This window comes from Pseudophryne corroboree, chromosome 6 (assembly GCF_028390025.1).
Source record: "Pseudophryne corroboree isolate aPseCor3 chromosome 6, aPseCor3.hap2, whole genome shotgun sequence".
Taxonomy (NCBI): Eukaryota; Metazoa; Chordata; class Amphibia; order Anura; family Myobatrachidae; genus Pseudophryne; species Pseudophryne corroboree.
In genome coordinates, this window is record NC_086449.1 from 911,767 (window position 1) to 931,175 (window position 19,409).

Genomic DNA, 19,409 nt, shown 5'->3' on the forward strand with positions numbered 1-19,409 from the left:
CAACATTACTCAGCGGAGGAGAGCCGACGTAGTATAGGATACCGAGGAGATAGGAGTCAGACGCTGCAACATTACTCAGCGGAGGAGAGCCGACGTAGTACAGGACACCGAGGAGATAGGAGTCAGACGCTGCAACATTACTCAGCGGAGGAGAGCCGACGTACTACAGGATACCGAGGAGATAGGAGTCAGACGCTGCAACATTACTCAGCGGAGGAGAGCCGACGTACTACAGGATACCGAGGAGATAGGAGTCAGACGCTGCAACATTACTCAGCGGAGGAGAGCCGACGTACTACAGGATACCGAGGAGATAGGAGTCAGACGCTGAAACATTACTCAGCGGAGGAGAGCCGACGTACTACAGGATACCGAGGAGATAGGAGTCAGACGCTGCAACATCACTCAGTGGAGGAGAGCCGACGTAGTACAGGATACCGAGGAGATAGGAGTCAGACGCTGCAACATTACTCAGCGGAGGAGAGCCGACGTACTACAGGATACCGAGGAGATAGGAGTCAGACGCTGTAACATTACTCAGCGGAGGAGAGCCGACGTACTACAGGATACCGAGGCGATAGGAGTCAGACTCTGCAACATTACTCAGCGGAGGAGAGCCGACGTAGGATATCGAGGAGATAGGAGTCAGACTCTGTAACATTACTCAGCGGAGGAGAGCCGACGTACTACAGGATACCGAGGAGATAGGAGTCAGACGCTGCAACATTACTCAGCGGAGGAGAGCCGACGTACTACAGGATACCGAGGAGATAGGAGTCAGACGCTGCAACATTACTCAGCGGAGGAGAGCCGACGTACTACAGGATACCGAGGAGATAGGAGTCAGACGCTGTAACATTACTCAGTGGAGGAGAGCCGACGTAGGATACAGAGGACGTTCATCTATGGAACCAACACAGCAAAGGGGGAGGGGGCTGACTACGGGATACCGAGGCACATTCACCTCCTGCCTCTTGTCCTGAACTAATGGATTTCTACATTGTATCTCTGCAGAGGACCACATCCCCAACTCCAGCCACTACCTCCTAATTCCTCCTACACCACCCTCACTCCATGGTATCACTGAAGCGGTTCCTCCATCTACAGCCACTTACACCACAGTGATACCGTCACCGCCACTTACACCCCAGTGACACGCCACAGCCACTTACACCCCACTGACACGTCACTAACACGTCACAGCCACTTATACCCCACTGACACGTCACAGCCACTTACACCCCAGTGACACGTCACAGCCACTTACACCCCACTGACACGTCACAGCCACTTACACCCCAGTGACACGCCACAGCCACTTACACCCTATGGACGTCACAGCCACTTATACCCCACTGACACGTCACAGCCACTTATACCCCGCTGACACGTCACAGCCACTTACACCCCAGTGACACGCCACAGCCACTTACACCCCACTGACACGTCACTAACACGTCACAGCCACTTATACCCCACTGACACGTCACAGCCACTTACACCCCACTGACACGTCACTAACACGTCACAGCCACTTACACCCCAGTGACACGCCACAGCCACTTACACCCCAGGGACACGTCACAGCCACTTACACCCCAGTGACACGCCACAGCCACTTACACCCCAGGGACACGTCACAGCCACTTACACCCCAGTGAGACGTCACAGCCACTTATACCGCAGTGACACGTCACAGCCACTTATACCCTATGACACATCACAGCCACTTCTACCCCACTGACACGTCACAGCCACTTCTACCCCACTGACACGTCACAGCCACTTACACCCCACTGACACGTCACAGCCACTTATACCCCAGTGACACGCCACAGCCACTTACACAACACTGACACGTCATGGCCACTTACACCCCAGTGACACGCCACGGCAACTTATACCCCAGGGACACGTCACAGCCACTTACACCCCACTGACAGGTCACAGCCACTTATACCCTATGACACATCACAGCCACTTATACGCCATTGACACTTCACAGCCACTTCTACCCCACTGACACGTCACAGCCACTTACATCCCATTGACACGTCACAGCCACTTACACCCCAGTGACACGCCACAGCCACTTACACCCCAGTGACACGCCACAGCCACTTACACCCCACAGCCACTTACACCCCACTGACACGCCATAGCCACTTACACCCCACTGACACGCCACAGCCACTTACACCCCACTGACACGCCACAGCTACTTATACCCCACTGACACGTCACAGCCACTTATACGCCATTGACACGTCACAGCCACTTCTACCCCACTGACACGCCAGTGACATCACAGCCACTTACACCCCACTGACACGCCACAGCCACTTATACCCCACTGACACGTCACAGCCACTTATACGCCAGTGACAGTCACAGCCACTTACACGCCACTGACACGCCATAGCCACTTACACCCCACTGACACGCCACAGCCACTTACACCCCACTGACACGTCACAGCCACTTATACCCTATGACACGTCACAGCTACTTACACCCCACTGACACGTCACAGCCACTTACACCCCAGGGAAACGCCACAGCCACTTACACAACAGTGACACGTCATAGCCACTTATACCCTATGACACGCCACGGCCACTTATACCCCAGGGACACGTCACAGCCACTTACACCCCACTGACAGGTCACAGCCACTTATACCCTATGATACATCACAGCTACTTACACCCCATGGACGTCACAGCCACTTATACCGCACTGACACGTCAAAGCCACTTACACCCCATTGACACTTCACAGCCACTTACACCCCAGTGACACGCCACAGCCACTTACATCCCAGTGACACGCAACAGCCACTTATACCCCACTGACACGTCACAGCCACTTATACCCCACTGACATGCCACAGCCACTTATACCCTATGACACATCACAGCCACTTACACCCCATGGACGTCACAGCCACTTATACGCCATTGACACGTCACAGCAACTTACACCCCAGTGACACGCCACAGCCACTTACACGCCAGTGACACGTCACAGCCACTTATACGCCAGTGACACATCACAGCCGCTTCTACCCCACTGACACGTCACAGCCACTTACACCCCAGTGACACGTCACAGCCACTTACATCCCAGTGACACGTCACAGCCACTTACACAACAGTGACACGTCATAGCCACTTACACCCCAGTGACACGCCATGGCCACTTATACCCCAGGGACACGTCACAGCCACTTATACCACACTGATACGCAACAGCCACTTAAACCCCGGTGACACACCACAGCCACTTATACCCCAGTGACATGTCACAGCCACTTACACCCCACTGACACGTCACAGCCACTTCTACTCCAGTGACACGTCACAGCCACTTACCCCAGTGACACGCCACAGCCACTTAAACCCCGGTGACACACCACAGCCACTTATACCCCAGTGACATGTCACAGCCACTTACACCCCACTGACACGTCACAGCCACTTCTACTCCAGTGACACGTCACAGCCACTTACCCCAGTGACACGTCACAGCCACTTATACCCCAGTGACACGCCACAGCCACTTAAACCCCGGTGACACACCACAGCCACTTACCCCAGTGACACGTCACAGCCACTTATACCCCAGTGACACGCCACAGCCACTTATACCCCGCTGACACGTCACAGCCACTTATACCCCAGTGACACGCCACAGCCACTTATACCCCAGTGACACGCCACAGCCACTTATACCCCACTGACACGTCACAGCCAATGGCCTCTTACAGGAGTGTGACACGGGCGCACTTACCATCCTGCGTCCGATGTCGGGGTAAGTCTCGCAGGGTGTGACAGACAGATGCAAGGGGACATCGTGACAATATCCAGCTCAGAGAGTCCAGGATAATAGTGACCGCACCGGTTGGACTCCCCACTCGTTGCCATATTCCTTTCACAGAAAACTCCTCCAACGTAAATGACTGTGAGCTCTTCCTCCAATTCAGGGGGTCAGAGAACCCGTCGTGGAAGGTGAGGCTGGGGGGAGAGACGGGAAGCTGCATGGGATTATATGTCCGTCATTATACTCTACCCACAGGTCCCCACGCAGGGACAGGCAATACCACACCGTACGTATGGGCTGTGGCTGGTAGACGCTCTGCATGCTGGGAACTGTGGTCAGGAACAGCGGTGATACTGTCAGTGGTGACACATGCTGCATTATGGAGACTAGGATCCAATCACTAACACAGGACTACAGAGAGGAGTCAGCACATAGTCTTCTGTGGATGGCCGCCTAGTACCACCGCCCAGCTCTGTATGTGGTGATATGGAACAGCTGCCTAGTACCACCGCCCAGCTCTGTATGTGGTGATATGGAACAGCTGTCTAGTACCACCGCCCAGCTCTGTATGTGGTGATATGGAACAGCTGCCTAGTACCACCGCCCAGCTCTGTATGTGGTGATATGGAACAGCTGCCTAGTACCACCGCCCAGCTCTGTATGTGGTGATATGGAACAGCCGCCTAGTACCACCGCCCAGCTCTGTATGTGGTGATATGGAACAGCTGCCTAGTACCACCGCCCAGCTCTGTATGTGGTAATATGGAACAGCTGCCTAGTACCACCGCCCAGCTCTGTATGTGGTGATATGGAACAGCTGCCTAGTACCACCGCCCAGCTCTGTATGTGGTAATATGGAACAGCTGCCTAGTACCACCGCCCAGCTCTGTATGTGGTGATATGGAACAGCTGCCTAGTACCACCGCCCAGCTCTGTATGTGGTGATATGGAACAGCCGCCTAGTACCATCACCCAGCTCTGTATGTGGTGATATGGAACAGCCGCCTAGCACCACCGCCCAGCTCTGTATGTGGTGATATGGAACAGCCGCCTAGTACCACCGCCCAGCTCTGTATGTGGTGATAAGGAACAGCTGCCTAGTACCACCGCCCAGCTCTGTATGTGGTGATATGGAACAGCTGCCTAGTACCACCGCCCAGCTCTGTATGTGGTGATAAGGAACAGCTGCCTAGTACCACCGCCCAGCTCTGTATGTGGTGATATGGAACAGCTGCCTAGTACCACCGCCCAGCTCTGTATGTGGTGATATGGAACAGCTGCCTAGTACCACGCCCAGCTCTGTATGTGGTGATATGGAACAGCTGCCTAGTACCACCGCCCAGCTCTGTATGTGGTGATATGGAACAGCTGCCTAGTACCACCGCCCAGCTCTGTATGTGGTGATATGGAACAGCTGCCTAGTACCACCGCCCAGCTCTGTATGTGGTGATATGGAACAGCTGCCTAGTACCACCGCCCAGCTCTGTATGTGGTGATATGGAACAGCTGCCTAGTACCACCGCCCAGCTCTGTATGTGGTGATATGGAACAGCTGTCTAGTACCACCGCCCAGCTCTGTATGTGGTGATAAGGAACAGCTGCCTAGTACCACCGCCCAGCTCTGTATGTGGTGATAAGGAACAGCTGCCTAGTACCACCGCCCAGCTCTGTATGTGGTGATAAGGAACAGCTGCCTAGTACCACCGCCCAGCTCTGTATGTGGTGATATGGAACAGCTGCCTAGTACCACCGCCCAGCTCTGTATGTGGTGATATGGAACAGCTGCCTAGTACCACCGCCCAGCTCTGTATGTGGTGATATGGAACAGCTGCCTAGTACCACCGCCCAGCTCTGTATGTGGTGATATGGAACAGCTGCCTAGTACCACCGCCCAGCTCTGTATGTGGTGATATGGAACAGCTGCCTAGTACCACCGCCCAGCTCTGTATGCAGTGGTATGGGACAGCCGCCTAGTACCACCGCCCAGCTCTGTATGTGGTGATATGGAACAGCTGCCTAGTACCACCGCCCAGCTCTGTATGCAGTGGTATGGGACAGCCGCCTAGTACCACCGCCCAGCTCTGTATGTGGTGATATGGAACAGCTGCCTAGTACCACCGCCCAGCTCTGTATGCGGTGATATGGAACAGCTGCCTAGTACCACCGCCCAGCTCTGTATGTGGTGATATGGAACAGCTGCCTAGTACCACCGCCCAGCTCTGTATGTGGTGATATGGAACAGCTGCCTAGTACCACCACCCAGCTCTGTATGTGGTGATAAGGAACAGCTGCCTAGTACCACCGCCCAGCTCTGTATGTGGTGATATGGAACAGCTGCCTAGTACCACCGCCCAGCTCTGTATGTGGTGATATGGAACAGCTGCCTAGTACCACCGCCCAGCTCTGTATTTGGTGATAAGGAACAGCTGCCTAGTACCACCGCCCAGCTCTGTATGTGGTGATAAGGAACAGCTGCCTAGTACCACCGCCCAGCTCTGTATGTGGTAATATGGAACAGCTGCCTAGTACCACCGCCCAGCTCTGTATGTGGTGATATGGAACAGCTGCCTAGTACCACCGCCCAGCTCTGTATGTGGTGATATGGAACAGCTGCCTAGTACCACCGCCCAGCTCTGTATGCAGTGGTATGGGACAGCCGCCTAGTACCACCGCCCAGCTCTGTATGTGGTGATATGGAACAGCTGCCTAGTACCACCGCCCAGCTCTGTATGTGGTGATATGGAACAGCTGCCTAGTACCACGCCCAGCTCTGTATGTGGTGATATGGAACAGCTGCCTAGTACCACCGCCCAGCTCTGTATGTGGTGATATGGAACAGCTGCCTAGTACCACCGCCCAGCTCTGTATGTGGTGATAAGGAACAGCTGCCTAGTACCACCGCCCAGCTCTGTATGTGGTGATAAGGAACAGCTGCCTAGTACCACCGCCCAGCTCTGTATGTGGTAATATGGAACAGCTGCCTAGTACCACCGCCCAGCTCTGTATGTGGTGATATGGAACAGCTGCCTAGTACCACCGCCCAGCTCTGTATGTGGTGATATGGAACAGCTGCCTAGTACCACCGCCCAGCTCTGTATGCAGTGGTATGGGACAGCCGCCTAGTACCACCGCCCAGCTCTGTATGTGGTGATATGGAACAGCTGCCTAGTACTACCGCCCAGCTCTGTATGCAGTGGTATGGGACAGCCGCCTAGTACCACCGCCCAGCTCTGTATGTGGTGATATGGAACAGCTGCCTAGTACCACCGCCCAGCTCTGTATGCGGTGATATGGAACAGCTGCCTAGTACCACCGCCCAGCTCTGTATGTGGTGATATGGAACAGCTGCCTAGTACCACCGCCCAGCTCTGTATGTGGTGATATGGAACAGCTGCCTAGTACCACCACCCAGCTCTGTATGTGGTGATAAGGAACAGCTGCCTAGTACCACCGCCCAGCTCTGTATGTGGTGATATGGAACAGCTGCCTAGTACCACCGCCCAGCTCTGTATGTGGTGATATGGAACAGCTGCCTAGTACCACCGCCCAGCTCTGTATGTGGTGATATGGAACAGCTGCCTAGTACCACCGCCCAGCTCTGTATGTGGTGATATGGAACAGCTGCCTAGTACCACCGCACAGCTCTATATGTGGTGATATGGAACAGCTGCCTAGTACCACCGCCCAGCTCTGTATGTGGTGATATGGAACAGCTGCCTAGTACCACCGCCCAGCTCTGTATGTGGTGGTATGGGACAGCCGCCTAGTACCACCGCCCAGCTCTGTATGTGGTGATATGGAACAGCTGCCTAGTACCACCGCCCAGCTTTGTATGTGGTGATATGGAACAGCTGCCTAGTACCACCGCCCAGTTCTGTATGCAGTGGTATGGGACAGCCGCCTAGTACTACCGCCCAGTTCTGTATGCAGAGTTGATTCAGTTACGCTGTGGCCTATACCAATCCTGTGATCCCGGAGGGCACACTGTCGGTACACATGACAGGAGGCTGTACGGGCTGTACCGGTGTGCTGCGTGGAGATGACCAGCATATATGGTCTATGTACCTGCATTCTGCTGCTCTCACCTGGGGAAACATTCACACCGAGAACCAGCCAGGAATTCTTCCCGAGACCACTCAAAGCCGAAGATGTGGACACTCTCTGCCCTGAAACCAGACCAGACGCCCATCATTACATCTCCTTCCGGACCTGACACCCCTCTATCCCTGCAGAACGTCCCTCCTCCACCTCCCATCACCTCTGTCCCTGCAGCACATTCCTTCCCCACCTCCCATCATTACATCTCCTTCCAGACCTGACACCCCTCTATCCCTGCAGAACGTCCCTCCTCCACCTCCCATCACCTCTGTCCCTGCAGAACATCCCTTCCCAACCTCCCATCATTACATCTCCTTCCAGACCTGACACCCCTCTATCCCTGCAGAACGTCCCTCCTCCACCTCCCATCACCTCTGTCCCTGCAGAACATCTCTTCCCCACCTCCCATCATTACATCTCCTTCCAGACCTGACACCCCTCTATCCCTGCAGAACGTCCCTCCTCCACCTCCCATCACCTCTGTCCCTGCAGAACATCCCTTCCCCACCTCCCATCATTACATCTCCTTCCAGACCTGACACCCCTCTGTCCCTGCAGAACGTCCCTCCTCCACCTCCCATCACCTCTGTCCCTGCAGCACGTCGCTTCCCCAACTCCTCTATCCATACACCGCCACATCAGCCACCCCTGTCCATGCACCACCATCCTTATACCACCACATCAGCCACCCCTGACCATGCACCACCATCCTTATACCACCACAGCAGCCACCCCAGACCATGTACCACCATCCTTATACCACCACATCAGCCACCCCAGACCATGCACCACCATCCTTATACCACCACATCAGCCACCCCTGACCATGCACCACCATCCTTATACCACCACATCAGCCACCCCAGACCATGCAGCACCATCCTTATACCACCACAGCAGCCACCCCAGACCATGTACCACCACCCTTATACCACCACATCAGCCACCCCAGACCATGTACCACCACCCTTATACCACATCAGCCACCCCAGACCATGCACCACCATCCTTATACCACCACATCAGCCACCCCAGACCATGCAGCACCACCCTTATACCACCACATCAGCCACCCCAGACCATGCAGCACCATCCTTATACCACCACATCAGCCACCCCAGACCATGCAGCACCACCCTTATACCACCACATCAGCCACCCCAGACCATGCAGCACCATCCTTACACCACCACATCAGCCACCCCTGACCATGTACCACCACATCAGCCACCCCAGACCATGCAGCACCATCCTTATACCACCACATCAGCCACCCCTGACCATGTACCACCACCCTTATACCACATCAGCCACCCCTGACCATGTACCACCACCCTTATACCACATCAGCCACCCCTGTCCATGCACCACCATCCTTATACCACATCAGCCACCCCTGTCCATGCACCACCACCCTTATACCACCACATCAGCCACCCCTGTCCATGCACCACCATCCTTATACCACCACATCAGCCACCCCAGACCATGCACCGCCATCCTTATACCACCACATCAGCCACCCCTATCCATGCACCACCACCCTTATACCACCACATCAGCCACCCCAGACCATGCAGCACCATCCTTATACCACCACATCAGCCACCCCTGTCCATGCACCACCATCCTTATACCACCACATCAGCCACCCCTGTCCATGCACCACCATCCTTATACCACCACATCAGCCACCCCAGACCATGCACCACCATCCTTATACCACCACATCAGCCACCCCTGTCCATGCACCACCACCCTTATACCACCACATCAGCCACCCCAGACCATGCACCACCATCCTTATACCACCACATCAGCCACCCCAGACCATGCAGCACCATCCTTATACCACCACATCAGCCACCCCTGTCCATGCACCACCATCCTTATACCACCACATCAGCCACCCCAGACCATGCAGCACCACCCTTATACCACCACATCAGCCACCCCAGACCATGCAGCACCACCCTTATACCACCACATCAGCCACCCCTGACCATGTACCACCATCCTTATACCACCACATCAGCCACCCCAGACCATGCAGCACCATCCTTATACCACCACATCAGCCACCCCTGTCCATGCACCACCATCCTTATACCACCACATCAGCCACCCCTGTCCATGTACCACCACCCTTATACCACCACATCAGCCACCCCAGACCATGTACCACCACCCTTATACCACCACATCAGCCACCCCTGTCCATGTACCACCACCCTTATACCACCACATCAGCCACCCCAGACCATGCACCACCACCCTTATACCACATCAGCCACCCCTGTCCATGCACCACCACCCTTATACCACCACATCAGCCACCCCAGACCATGCACCACCACCCTTATACCACATCAGCCACCCCTGTCCATGCACCACCATCCTTATACCACCACATCAGCCACCCCAGACCATGCACCACCACCCTTATACCACCACATCAGCCACCCCAGACCATGCACCACCATCCTTACACCACCACATCAGCCACCCCAGACCATGCACCACCATCCTTATACCACATCAGCCACCCCTGACCATGTACCACCACATCAGCCACCTCAGACCATGCAGCACCACCCTTATACCACCACATCAGCCACCCCTGACCATGCACCACCACCCTTATACCACCACATCAGCCACCCCTGACCATGTACCACCACCCTTATACCACCACATCAGCCACCCCAGACCATGCAGCACCACCCTTATACCACATCAACCACCCCTGTCCATGCACCACCACCCTTATACCACATCAGCCACCCCTGTCCATGCACCACCACCCTTATACCACCACATCAGCCACCCCTGACCATGTACCACCACCCTTATACCACATCAGCCACCCCTGTCCATGCACCACCATCCTTATACCACCACATCAGCCACCCCAGACCATGCAGCACCATCCTTATACCACCACATCAGCCACCCCTGACCATGTACCACCATCCTTATACCACCACATCAGCCACCCCTGACCATGCACCACCATCCTTACACCACCACATCAGCCACCCCAGACCATGCACCACCATCCTTATACCACATCAGCCACCCCTGACCATGTACCACCACCCTTATACCACCACATCAGCCACTCCAGACCATGCAGCACCACCCTTATACCACATCAGCCACCCCTGACCATGCACCACCATCCTTACACCACCACATCAGCCACCCCAGACCATGCACCACCACCCTTATACCACATCAGCCACCCCTGTCCATGCACCACCATCCTTATACCACCACATCAGCCACCCTAGACCATGCACCACCATCCTTACACCACCACATCAACCACCCCAGACCATGCACCACCACCCTTATACCACATCAGCCACCCCTGTCCATGCACCACCATCCTTATACCACCACATCAGCCACCCTAGACCATGCAGCACCATCCTTACACCACCACATCAGCCACCCCAGACCATGCACCACCACCCTTATACCACCACATCAGCCACCCCAGACCATGCACCACCACCCTTATACCACATCAGCCACCCCTGACCATGCACCACCACCCTTATACCACCACATCAGCCACCCCAGACCATGCACCACCACCCTTATACCACATCAGCCACCCCTGACCATGTACCACCACCCTTATACCACCACATCAGCCACCCTAGACCATGCAGCACCACCCTTATACCACATCAACCACCCCTGTCCATGCACCACCACCCTTATACCACCACATCAGCCACCCCTGTCCATGCACCACCTCCCTTATACTACATAAGCCACCCCAGACCATGCACCACCACCCTTATACCACCACATCAGCCACCCCTGACCATGTACCACCACCCTTATACCACCACATCAGCCACCCCAGACCATGCACCACCATCCTTATACCACCACATCAGCCACCCATGTAGCACCTCCTGCATTTCTCTAAATGCACCTCCCTCAGTGTGTGTCCAGAGGGCCCTAACCCTGCGCCCATCCCCTCTCACTCCATGAAGTCCCACACCATGTCGCCCTGTCACACTCACCTGCGCAGCGCAGCCAGGAGAAAGCTGAGGAGTATTTCCCGACCACTGTGCAGTGCAGAATCTGAGGAGACAGGTGACAGAGGTTAGGAAGAGGGTTCATGCAGCGCCCATCGCCTTCTACAAGGAGCAGGATGCGGGAAGAGGTGTGTGCCCCCTGGCTGGCAGAGCCCCAGGTAACAGGTGATCACCGCCACCCCCGGCATGTTTCACCGGAGCCATGAAACAATGACAATGTCCCATGGTGGCCGAGCACAGCAGCCTTACGTCACCCCAGGCCCACACATACGGTAACAAGACAACCAGACCCCAAGCGGGTGTGGATCATAGGGTGGCCCATACTTAGGTCCACAGTGTCTAGGTACACCACTATTGGTCAACAGTAACTAGGTCGACACAAGCATTAAGTCGACGTGAACAAGGGTCGACATGAGGTTTTAAAAAAAAAATTGTGTCATTTTCTCCACGGAGTGACCGGGAACCCTAATTAGTGCACCGTGTCCGCTCGCCAGGCTTCACGCAAGGTTACCGTTCCCAAATGTAGTCACGTGGATCGTAAAGTATGGAAAAGTTAAAAAACTTAAGAAAAAAAATGTGAAAAACTCATGTCGATCTAGAAACCAGTCACCCTACTTACTGTCGACCTATAGTGGTCGACCTAGAGACCGGATAGCCCCCAAACACACAGGAAAGACCCAACAATCAACCCCATATACTATATATATATATATATATATATATATATATATATATTATATATATGATTGCTGGCTCTGTGGTACTGGGGGAGGGGTCCTGTACTCCCTGTATATATATATATATATATATATATAATTCAGGCACCCGCCTCCTCCCCCCAGGGCCCCGTGTGTGAGGGGGGCAGCACAGGGGAGGGGGCAGTACCTGTGATTATTAGGAGCCCGGGGGTCCCGGGGTCTCTCAGCTCCTGTAGCATGTCGGGGACATTACACGTTACACACACGGGAGTACAAATATGGCCGCCGTCACCCTCGCCGCCATCTTGCTACACCCACCTGCACCCGTCTTGTCCTGCCCCTCGCCGCCATTTTACTGCACCCCCCGCCGCCATTTCCTCGCGGCGATAAAAACAGCTGACTCCGGTAAAATGGCGGCTGAGCTGGAGACAGGAGAGAGACAGGGCTCCCTCTAGTGCCTGGCTCCGGAACACCTGCCCTGTCCTCTGTATATCATCCTGTGGGCGGCATGCTGGGACTTATAGCAGGAGGGTGGGGCCTGTGGTGAGGGTACAGGGGTCAGTATTGGGATACAGCACGGTGCCGCCGCCCCCCGCCCTGTGCCCTCGTATCGGGGCCAGGCCGCACTGTCACTACTGTCCACACCGCCAACTGCTCCCCTGAGTAACCCTGTGCCGAGGGTACATTTACCGGACCATATTCTGACCTTGCTCCTCCCCCTGGTGACGTGGCTCCTCCCCTGGTGACGTCAGAGTTCCTTTCCCCAACTTGGTTTTAGCCATAAGCCACCAGCCAGCATCTCCCAGCGACCCCCCGGTGCAAGTGTCCATAGAGATCCGGAGACACTGCGCCATGAGGAGGCCCCCTGGTCACCTGCACATACCAAGTACCCCCTGACGGTGTGACAGAGAGACCGCCGCAGAGCTCCTCCATTACCGCCACAAGCCGCTGCCCCCATCGCTTTCTATGCTGCCAGATTCAGCAATATCCGGTGTGTGGCCCCCACAGCCACCGCCATATGTTCCCGAGCGTGCCACTGCAGCCACCGCCATATGTTCCCGAGCATGCCACCGCAGCCACCGCCATATGTTCCCGAGCATGCCACCGCCGTGTGTTCCCGAGCATGCCACCGCCATATGTTCCCAAGCGTGCCACCGCCATATGTTCCCGAGCATGCCACCGCAGCCACCGCCATATGTTCCCGAGCATGCCACCGCCGTGTGTTCCCGAGCATGCCACCGCCATATGTTCCCAAGCGTGCCACCGCCGTGTGTTCCCGAGCATGCCACCGCCATATGTTCCCGAGCATGCCACCGCCATATGTTCCCGAGCATGCCACCGCAGTCACCGCCATATGTTCCCGAGCGTGCCACCGCCATATGTTCCCGAGCATGCCACCGCAGCCACCGTCATATGTTCCCGAGCATGCCACCGCCGTGTGTTCTTTAGCGTGCCACCGCCATATGTTCCCGAGCATGCCACCGCCGTGTGTTCCCTAGCGTTACCCTGCAGCCACCGCCATGTGTTCTCGAGCGTTACCCTGCAGCCACCACCTTGTGTTTCCGAACATGCCACCGCCATGTGTTCCCGAGCGTTACCCTGCAGCCACCGCCTTGTGTTCCCGAGCATGACCACCGCCATTTGTTCCCAAGCGTCACACCCGCAGCCACCGCCATGTGTTCCCAAGCATGGCCACCACCATATGTTCCCAAGCGCAACTCCCGCAGCCACCGCCATGTGCTCCCGAGCATGCCACCTCAACCACCGCCATGTGTTCCCGATCATGCCACCGCAGCCACCGACGTGTTCCCAAGCGTGGCCCCCACAGCTACTGCCATGTGTTCCCAAGCATGCTCCCACAGCCACCGCCACGTGTTTCCGAGCATGTCACTGCCATGTGTTTCCGAGCATGCCACCGCCATGTGTTCCCGAGCCTGCTACCGACATGTGTTCCCGAGCATGCCACCGCCATGTGTTCCCGAGCATGCCACCGCAATGTGTTCCCGAGCATGGCCCCCACAGCCACAGCCATGTGTTCCTGAGCATGGCTCCCACAGCCACCAACGTGTTCCTGAGCATGCTCCCACAGCCACCGCCATGTGTTCCCGAGCATGGCCCACGCAGCCACCGCCATATGTTCCCGAGTATGCCATCGCTATGTGTTCCCGAGCATGCTACCACCATGTGTTCCCGAGCATGCCACCGCCATGTGTTCCGAAACATGGCTCACGCAGCCACCGCCATGTGTTCCCGAACATGGCCCCCGCAGCCACAGCCATGTGTTCCTGAGCATGGCCCCCGTAGCCACCGCTATGTGTTCCCGAGCGTGACTCCTGGAGCCACTGCCATGTGTTCCCGAGTGTAACCACCGCAACCACTGCCATGTGTTCCCAAGCGTGGCCCCCACAGCCACTGCCATGTGTTCCCAAGCATGCCACCGCCGTGTGTTCCAGAGCGTTACCCTGCAGCCACCGCCATGTGTTCTCGAGCGTTACCCTGCAGCCACCACCTTGTGTTCCCGAACATGCCACCGCCATGTGTTCCCGAGCGTTACCCTGCAGCCACCGCCTTGTGTTCCCGAGCATGACCACCGCCATTTGTTCCCAAGCGTCACACCCGCAGCCACCGCCATGTGTTCCCAAGCATTCCACCGCAGCCACTGCGATGTGTTCCCGAGCATGGCCACCACCATATGTTCCCAAGCGCAACTCCCGCAGCCACCGCCATGTGCTCCCGAGCATGCCACCTCAACCACCGCCATGTGTTCCCGATCATGCCACCGCAGCTACCGACGTGTTCCCAAGCGTGGCCCCCACAGCTACTGCCATGTGTTCCCAAGCATGCTCCCACAGCCACCGCCATGTGTTTCCGAGCATGCCACTGCCATGTGTTTCCGAGCATGCCACAGCCATGTGTTCCCGAGCCTGCTACCGACATGTGTTCCCGAGCATGCCACCGCCATGTGTTCTCAAACATGGCCCACGCAGCCACCGCCATGTGTTCCCGAGCATGCCACCGCAATGTGTTCCCGAGCATGGCCGCCACAGCCATGTGTTCCTGAGCATGGCTCCCACAGCCACCAACGTGTTCCTGAGCATGCTCCCACAGCCACCGCCATGTGTTCCCGAGCATGGCCCACGCAGCCACCGCCATATGTTCCCGAGTATGCCATCGCTATGTGTTCCCGAGCATGCTACCACCATGTGTTCCCGAGCATGCCACCGCCATGTGTTCCGAAACATGGCCCACGCAGCCACCGCCATGTGTTCCCGAACATGGCACCCGCAGTCACAGCCATGTGTTCCTGAGCATGGCCCCCGCAGCCACAGCTATGTGTTCCCGAGCGTGACTCCTGGAGCCACTGCCATGTGTTCCCGAGTGTAACCACCGCAACCACCTTCATGTGTTCCCAAGCGTGGCCCCCACAGCCACTGCCATGTGTTCCCGAGCATGCCACTGCCATGTGTTCCCGAGCATGCCACCGCCATGTGTTCCCGAGCATGGCCCACGCAGCCACCACCATGTGTTCCCGAGCATGCCACCGCCATGTGTTCCCGAGCATGGCCCACGCAGCCACCACCATGTGTTCCCGAGCATGCCACCGCCATGTGTTCCTGAGCATGGCCCCCGCAGCCACCACCATGTGTTCCCGAGCATGGCCCACGCAGCCACTACCATGTGTTCCCGAGCATGCCACCGCCATGTGTTCCTGAGCATGGCCCCCGCAGCCACCACCATGTGTTCCCGTGCATGGCCCCCGCAGCTACCGCCGTGTGAAGATGGTAGCATACTGTAGCCTATGGGCTACACACCGCAATCTCAGCCAGCAGAGGCATCCTCCAGTACCCTCCCCAGTAGTGGCCGCTGTGCTTGTGCAGTCAGTGGGACCGGGCATGTGCAGAAACCCTGGCAGACTCACGGCACATTCATGCGCAGTATTTCCATAATCGTCTGCTTTGCGATTTCGCACAACAGCGATCAGGTCTGAATAGAGCCCATGGTCCCTACTGTTACACACTTATTTCAACCCTGACATAAAAGTGGCTGAAAACCTGGGATCCAGTGATCATCAAGCAGTATAGTATACAGTATTTCTCTGACGTCCTAGTGGATGCTGGGAACTCCGTAAGGACCATGGGGAATAGACGGGCTCTGCAGGAGACTGGGCACTCTAAAAGAAAGATTAGGTACTATCTGGTGTGCACTGGCTCCTCCCTCTATGCCCCTCCTACAGACCTCAGTTAGAATCTGTGCCCTGCCAGAGCTGGATGCACACTAGGGGCTCTCCTGAGCTTCCTAGAAAAGAAAGTATTTGTTAGGTTTTTTATTTTCAGTGAGATCTGCTGGCAACAGACTCACTGCTACGAGGGACTGAGGGGAGAGAAGCGAACCTACCTGCTTGCAGCTAGCTTGTGCTTCTTAGGCTACTGGACACCATTAGCTCCAGAGGGATCGAACACAGGCCCAGTCCTCGGTCGTCCGGTCCCGGAGCCGCGCCGCCGTCCCCCTTGCAGAGCCAGAAGACAGAAGAGAAGCGATGAAATCGGCGGCAGAAGACTCATGTCTTCATTAAGGTAGCGCACAGCACCGCAGCTGTGCGCCATTGCTCCCACAGCACACCACACACTCCGGTCACTGTAGGGTGCAGGGCACTGGGGGGGGGGGCGCCCTGGGCAGCAATTATAATACCTTTTGGCATAAAATACACATAATACAGTCAGTTAACTGTATATGTGTAAAAACCCCCGCCATTAAGTTACAGAAAACGCGGGACAGAAGCCCGCCGCTGAGGGGGCGGGGCCTTCTTCCTCAGCACACCAGCGCCATTTTCCCTTCACAGCTCCGCTGGAAGCAGCTCTCCAGGCTCTCCCCTGCAGTATCCAGGTACAAGACGGGTTAAAAAGAGAGGGGGGGGCACATAAATTTAGGCGCAAATCGATACAGACAAGCAGCTATTGGGAAAATCACTTATTAGCAGTGTAAATCCCTGTGTTATATAGCGCTGTGGTGTGTTCTGGCATACTCTCTCTCTGTCTCCCCAAAGGACTTTGTGGGGTCCTGTCCTCAGTCTGAGCATTCCCTGTGTGTGTGTGGTGTGTCGGTACGGCTGTGTCGACATTTTTGATGAGGAGGGTTACGTGGAGGCGGAGCAGAGGCAGATAAGTGTGGTGTCGCCCCCGACGGGGCCGACACCTGATTGGATGGATATGTGGAAGGTCTTAACCGACAGTGTCAACTCCTTACATAAAAGGTTCGATGACGCAGCAGCCTTGGGACAGCCGGGGTCTCAGCCCGCGCCTGCCCAGGCGACTCAGAAGCCGTCAGGGGCTCATAAACGCCCGCTAGCTCAGATGGTAGACACAGATGTCGACACAGAGTCTGACTCCAGTGTAGATGAGGATGAGACAAATGTACAGTCTACAAAAGCTATCCGATGCATGATCACTGCCAGGGCTTAAAGTGGTCCTGGAGAGGTGGGGGAACTCACCTCACCCGCAATGCCGCAGAAAGGGGTGTGGCCTCACACAGAAGGGGCGTGGCCACACAAAAGTAACACCAATTCAAAATAATGCTTCACAGTAGCACAATCTTATTCACATTGTCCGCCCCACATACTAATGCCCTTTACACACACAATAGCAGAGTCCCCCTTTTACACAGTACGGCAGACAGCTTCCTCTTTTACACAGTACGACAGGTAGAGCCCCTTCCAGCGCGCGCACACACACACACACTCTCTCTCTCTCTCTCTCTCTCTCTCTCTCTCTCTCTCTCAGAGTCTTGAAAGTGCAAAAAAAGACAAAAAGAGTGACATGGCAAGAGAGGGTGAGAGAGACATGGAGAGAGAGACATTGCAAGAGAGAGAGAGAGACATGGCAAAAGAGGGAGATGAGGGGGAGACATAGCAAAATAGAGTGACAGAGAGAGAGAGAGAGAAACATGGAGAGAGAGAGAGAGAGAATATCAGCAGCAGAAAGACTGGGCACCCAGAGCTGTGAATTGTGGCAGCAGTTACCTGGAGGTCTTCATGTGGAGGGCGAGTTGACTCTCCTGCCAGACGCCCAGGGGTGTGCCACGGTTAGGATAGGGCCTCGGACCATCATTCACTTGCAGACAGTGCTCCGGTGGAGGTGGGGAGGGCATTACAGGCCGCGGGTCACTAAGCTTAGGGGTAGGGTGGAATTTAAGCTGCTGCGCTGGCAGGGAGATGGGGAGTGGGCATGGGCATTACTGGCCGCTGCTCAGCGTCAGTTAACAGTTAACTCCGGCGGCTGCGGGGGGTGGGGGGGTGGGATCGGGCGTTACAACCCGCGGCTCAGTCACACTCTGGCGGCTGTGGCAGCGGCGGAGGGGGGGAGAGACGGCACTTTGAACCTGGCGCCGGCTGTGCGTCATTCACGGCTCCTGGACCGCCAGCTAATGAGAAGCTGCCACTTGGCAGCTTCTCATTGGCTGGCGGTCTGCGAGCCGTGATTGGCTCACGCCAGATTTAAAAAAAAGCCTCATCTTCTTCTGATTGGTGCTGCAGCCGGTCCGCGAGCCGTGATTGGCTGGCGGCCGCTGCCACCTTTACTATGGAACAGTTAACTCCGGCGGCTGCGGGGGGGGGGGGGGGGGGGGATCGGGCGTTACAAACCGCGGCTCAGTCACACTCTGGCGGCTGTGGCAGCGGCGGAGGGGGGGAGAGACGGCACTTTGAACCTGGCGCCGGCTGTGCGCCATTCACGGCTCC

General features: G+C 56.2%; 1 protein-coding gene across 6 annotated transcripts in view; it reads right to left on the reverse strand.

Annotated features, from left to right (window-relative positions):
* The window catches only part of ELP5 (elongator acetyltransferase complex subunit 5), a 39,845-nt gene extending 20,749 nt beyond the window's left edge, over positions 1 to 19,096 (reverse strand). The window contains exons 1-4 of one of the 6 annotated variants that reach the window (XM_063930660.1): positions 18,693 to 19,096; positions 11,964 to 12,024; positions 7,908 to 7,988; positions 3,793 to 4,036 (exon numbers count right to left, since the gene is read on the reverse strand). In XM_063930660.1, coding sequence (XP_063786730.1) covers positions 3,793 to 4,036; positions 7,908 to 7,919 — 256 coding nt within the window. In that variant the 5' untranslated portion in view covers positions 7,920 to 7,988; positions 11,964 to 12,024; positions 18,693 to 19,096. Of the gene's footprint in view, positions 1 to 3,792; positions 4,037 to 7,887; positions 7,989 to 11,963; positions 12,025 to 12,863; positions 12,989 to 18,692 lie in introns of those variants that run through there. The other 5 variants (XM_063930661.1, XM_063930657.1, XM_063930659.1 and 2 more) reach the window with 5 other exon arrangements.
* Between the last annotated feature and the right edge of the window lie 313 nt (positions 19,097 to 19,409).